General features: G+C 54.5%; 1 protein-coding gene across 1 annotated transcript; it reads left to right on the plus strand.

The window, feature by feature from the left end:
* The first annotated feature begins 358 nt into the window (after positions 1 to 358).
* On the plus strand, positions 359 to 1315 carry LOC141974261 (olfactory receptor 14A16-like). Its single transcript, XM_074933588.1, has one exon. The coding sequence runs from the start codon at positions 359 to 361 to the stop codon at positions 1313 to 1315; it is 957 nt and encodes a 318-aa protein (XP_074789689.1).
* The last annotated feature ends 4394 nt before the right edge of the window (positions 1316 to 5709 follow it).

Genomic DNA, 5709 nt, shown 5'->3' on the forward strand with positions numbered 1-5709 from the left:
GATCACCGGACGTTCGGGGATGGGCGGGGGTTCAGCTGGGAGCAAGACCTGTGGGCACTGCCATGCAGATGTTTCCCTGGGAGTGAAATGTCCGAGTGCCCTCGCCATCTGCAGGCTCCGGGGGACACAAAGGAGCCAGTTCCCCCCTCAGGACACCCCATCTTTAGGGCACTGGACTCTTTCCCAGTGGGGTCCTGCTGGGCTGCAGCCTGTCCTCCAGAAGGGCACAGCTCTCCCCGGGCAGCTCTGTGTTCTCCAGCAGCCCCGTGAGGAACTGGATGGAGAGAAATGAGAAATCTGTCCCGACTGATTGATGCTTTTTCCTCTGTGAACAGGCCCTCGTGCCGTGAGGGAGCAAATGTCCAACGGCAGCTCCATCACCGAGTTCCTCCTCCTGGCATTCGCAGACAGACGGGAGCTGCAGCTCCTGCACTTCTGGCTCTTCCTGGGCATCTCCCTGGCTGCCCTCCTGGGCAACGGCCTCATCATCACCGCCATCGCCTGTGACCACCGCCTGCACACCCCCATGTACTTCTTCCTCCTCAACCTCTCCCTCCTCGACCTGGGCTCCATCTCCACCACTCTCCCCAAAGCCATGGCCAACTCCCTCTGGCACAACAGGCACATCTCCTACTTGGGGTGTGCTGCACAGACCTTTTTTTTCTTTTTCTTTGCTACAGCAGAGTTTTCTCTCCTCACCGTCATGTCCTACGACCGCTACGTTGCCATCTGCAAACCCCTGCACTACGGGACCCTCCTGGGCAGCAGAGCTTGTGTCCACATGGCAGCAGCTGCCTGGGGCACTGGGTTCCTCAATTCTCTCCTGCACACGGCCAACACATTTTCACTGCCACTGTGCCAGGGCAATGCTGTGGACCAGTTCTTCTGTGAAATCCCCCAGATCCTCAAGCTCTCCTGCTCACACTCCTACCTCAGGGAAGTTGGGCTTATCATGGTCAGTGCCTGTTTGGCTTTTGGGTGTTTTGTGTTCATTGTGGTGTCCTATGTGCAGATCTTCAGGGCCGTGCTGAGGATCCCCTCTGAGCAGGGACGGCACAAAGCCTTTTCCACGTGCCTCCCTCACCTGGCCGTGGTCTCCGTGTTAATCAGCACGGCTCTATTTGCCTACCTGAAGCCGCCCTCCATCTCCTCCCCATCCCTGGACCTGGTGGTGTCATTTCTGTACTCGGTGGTGCCTCCAGCAGTGAACCCCCTCATCTACAGCATGAGGAACCAGGAGATAAAGGATTCCATGAGGAATCTGATAACTAGATGTTATGCTGAAGCAATGAACTGCTTATCTTCTTCATATTAATTACAATATAATTCTGTACAGTTCCAATCTCTGAATTTTCTGGGTTATTTTGTTGGATTTTTCTTTTAATGTTTTTTTCTTCCCCTTTTGAATTCAGTCTGCTTTTCTCACCAACTGGCTGCATGAATGAGGATCCATGATCTCTGTGTGTTGCAACAAAATAAAGGGCCTCCAGCGACTTTTCTTGTACTGAGATACTTTCTTTAAGTTTTTAAGGACATGCACGTAAATTTCCTGTGTGCAGCGGTGGAGGGGAAGAGAGTCCCAGCATGGCAGCCCTGCCAGGGAGCGCTTGGTCCTCTAGAGATGTTCTCTCTTCCCTTCCACACTCTCTTTCTGATCCCTTCGGTTTGGTGTGAGGCCTGAGTGCTCGGGCAGCTTGGTCACACTCCTGCTGTGTGACAGCCCTGTGACCGCAGGCAGGGACAGGCACTGGGCACTTGTGTGACAGAGCCGGCCTCCCGAAGAGCGGTTCCCTCATGAAAGAGGATCTGCTCAGGGCAGTGCCTGAAGGCTGAGCTCTTCTCCCAAACCTGATCTCAAGAACACGCCCAAGGAAGTGGCCCGCAGAGGAAAACCCCAGCGAAGAGGTGAACAGTGTGATTTGCAGGGTGGGGGCTGGCAGCAGTGTCCTCGCACAGCCAGGCCTCCTGGGAGAGACCTGAAGGAGCAGGCTCTGCTCTGTGTCTGCGCTCACTGGACACACTGGGGCAGCTGCCTGTGCTGCTCTGGCTGGGAGAGAGTTCCTTTTCTTGCTGGGAGCTGCTATGGGGCTGGGGTTTGGTTTGTGCCATGAACAGTGCTGGTAACGCAGGGCTGATTTCGTTATTGCTGAGCAGGGCTTACACAGGGTCAGGGACATTCCTGCTCCTCACCCCACCCCACCAGCGAGCAGCTGGGGGTGCACAAGGAGCTGGGAGGGGACACGGCTGGGACAGCTGACCCCGACTGACCAACGGGGTATTTTGTACCTTAGGACATCATGCTCAGTTATATAAAGCTGGGGGAGAAGGACGAACATGGGGACATTCAGAGTCATGGAGTTCGTCTTCCCACGTCACTGTTATGTGTGACGGAGCCCTGATATTCTGGCAGAAGACCTGACTGGCAATGGGAAGTGATTGAATTCCATGTTTTCCTCTGCTTACACGTGTGGCTTTTGCTTTACCTATAAAATAGTCTGTATCTCAACTTGTGAGTTTTCTTAATTTTACCCTTGTGCTTCACTCCCTCATCGCACCCAGGGCAGTGAGTGAGTGGCTGTGTGGGGCTCAGATGCTGGCTGGGGTTAGACCATGACCCTGACCCAGGGAAATCATCACGCTCTAGCCCCTCCCAAACACCATTTCCAGCTCTGGCCTCTCACTTCAGCTCGGAGAGGGTCTTTGTCCCTCCACAGAGGGACACCAAACGAGTAGGTCAGAAGTTCATGTTTGCATTTTATGGAGGAGATGTAAACATGCACATCATGTGTGTGAGGTGAGAGAGCACAACTGCCATCAGCTATTCCTGGGGGTGCTGTGAAGGTGTGTGGCACAAACAGGGTCATGAGGTCACTTCACATTGACAGTAACGTCCCCTGGACAACCCCCTGGCTGCAGCCCTGGGAGGTGTTTCCTTGAACCGAGGTCCCCGAGTCCATTCCTCATGCCGTGGGGCATCTCCCACGAGTGCAGAGCAGGGTGATCAGCACAGGGCTGAGGGGCCTCCCAGCCTCTGGCCGTGGCAGCAGGAGCCCAGAGAGACACGACGACTCCGGCAATGCACTGCCTCTGCGTGTGCAAGGGAAGGACTCGTGTCTCTGAACCCCCTGTGTGTAAGGTGAGGGCATGGGGCCAGCTGAGATGTGGGCACCTGACAGAGCCCGGACACTTGTGTGTGTGACCCAGGAACAACCCCCACTCTCCCAGTGAGACTCATCTCCGCTGCCTTGGACAGGCTCATGGCAAGTGCTCCTGTTGGCTCCGTCACCCTCGCCGGTGATTCTGGGCTGAGCCCTCAGAAGGGCCAGAGCAATCAGAGAGGTTCTGGGGTCCATGGAGAAGGCCGAGGGCAAACCCATCTTCAAGAAGGGCAGGAATGAGAACTGGGAGAATTATAGGGGAGAGTTATAGGCTTGTCAGCTTCCCTCCATCCCTGGGAAGGTCGTAGGCTACGTCCTCCTTCAGCCGTGTCCAGGTAGCTGAAGGCCAAGGAAGGGATTGCTGACCCACAACAGACCGGGGAAAGCAGGGCGTGTTGTGCACATGGGATTGTGCAAGGCCTGTGACATGGTCTCCATCGTGTTCTCATAGCCAGGTTGGTGCTGCCTGGGCTGAAGAAGAATTGGCGCTGGGCCCCAAACCCCACCTTGGCAGAGCTTCACTCAACACTCCCCAGGTCCCCCCCACTTCTCCAGAATGGGGACCCACTCCCTGGGACTCACCCATGTGTGTGGGGCCACACCAGTGTGAGTGGAGGGGGATGGTAACCCAGGGTGTCTGGGTGGCCCACGCTCCTCCCAATGCAGCCCCGCAGGCAGCTGCCCTTGTTCATCGTGTCCATCCTCTCCTGGCTCGTAGGGAATCCCTCACAGTGCCCAGGCCCTTCTCCTCAGAGCCGCTGCTCAGCCCGGCAGGTCCCAGCCTGCCCTCAGCTATGGGACTATCCACCCTCTGCTCCCTGCTGATCCAGGATTGGCCACTTTTCCTTGTAAAGCTTCAATTTACTTCCATTTTCCCAATCCCAGAGTTTCTCAAGGTCCCCACGGACTGAAGCTCCAATTGGTCGCCTTTTAATAGTTGTGGGCCTTTGGCTCATCTCGATTGGGGTGTCTTTCACAAGGGAAGAGCATGAGGAGTTGCAGGGCACTACAAATGCTCCCTCCTAGAGAAACTGTGGGGTCCTGGGGCTTTGCTACTGATAAGGCCATGGGGCTGGACCCAGAGGGGAAGTTACCCTTTATGGGAGAGAGCAGCAGGAAGGCATGGAGCTCTGCCGGGGGATGGAGGAGGAGTCAGCTGAGAGCTGAAGAACAGGCTTCATGAGAGCGGGCTCTGGCCTGCTGAGGAACCTGTTTGGAAGAATCCCGTGGGATGCTGCACTGAAGAGAAGAGTGGAGAGCTGTTGATGGTCACGGGTCTTGATGCAGAGAAATGATTGCTTGTTTTCAGGTTTATTTACTTACTTACTTATACAAAAGTGTTTAGCAACTTATTAACTTACTTATAGAAAGTTGTAATATTTTTTTAGTATTGCTAATAATCCTGCTTGCCCAGACTGTTCTGTGGAATTTTACCAAGGACTGCTGTGTTCATCAACACAAAGCAGTTCACTGAGAAAATCTCCCAAGGATTACAATGTTCAGCAAAATATTAAACTTTTCTCCTTGAGTAAAAGGTGGTTCTGTCTAGTTGGAATTTTGCTAATGAGTGAAGATAGCCATGTACAAATGGTAGAAATTCTATTGGTTCTCTTACTTAAGATAGAAAGTAAACTGTCTGAAAAACACTCTTGTTATTCAAGGAATTGGCCAAGAGAATCTGTGCATGCTCCAGGGAAAAACAGGGTGAGAAAGACTCCGAGCCTTCCTCCCAAAGCCCCCCGGAGACGCCCCCAGGAGGCAATGGGCAGGTGCAAAGATGACATCAAGTGCTGACAGCAGCCTCTAGAGCTAACCCAGCCTCACTCCTGCACATGATGTTTGTGTGATGGAACCCAATGAATATGGAAATCCACACTCGATCAGGTTTTGGTAAAATGTGCGGTGGGTGTGCAAGCTTTGTGGAGAGATCCCCTTGCACCCCGGCACCGCAGTAAACATCCCTGCTGTGTGACTCTACTCGAGTTGTGGAGTCTTTTTTCCGCAACTCAGTCTCCTCTCGGAGCTCCAGTCCACCCAGAAATGCAGGAAGTCAAGCAGCCTGGGAGGAGACTGGTACAGGTGAGGGAGAAGGTCCTGGTAACAATGAAGCAGGAAGAGGCAGCAGAGAGAAGGTGGGAGCTGGCTGCCTGCCAGCCTCAGTGGTTCCGTGACTGTGCTGGAGAGAGACCTTTGTGGTGGTGGAGGGCAGGTCCTGGAGGGATGAGGGATCCCCGGGCAGCTCCTGGACAGGTGGAGAGTCTGAGATCAGCTCCTGCAGAGATCACTCCTGGACACCTGTCTGGAGAGGCCAAGGGTTCCCACTCCCACAGCCCCGCACACAAACAGCCCAAACCTCGTTTCTCCTGTCTCCACTGACAGGGCTTGTGCTTGGCCTACAGACCTCCCGAGGTCCCCTCCAGGATGGGTGACGGTGCCTTTCCTTCCACCACAGCTCTTCCCTTGATGATGACCGGGAGAGCACCCACACTCCCCGTGACCATGGAGGGAGCAGATGTAACTGTAGAGATATCCTCTGTAGCTTTTGTGTCCC

The sequence above is a fragment of the Athene noctua genome, unplaced genomic scaffold (genome assembly GCF_965140245.1).
Source record: "Athene noctua unplaced genomic scaffold, bAthNoc1.hap1.1 HAP1_HAP1_scaffold_36, whole genome shotgun sequence".
Classification (NCBI taxonomy): Eukaryota; Metazoa; Chordata; class Aves; order Strigiformes; family Strigidae; genus Athene; species Athene noctua.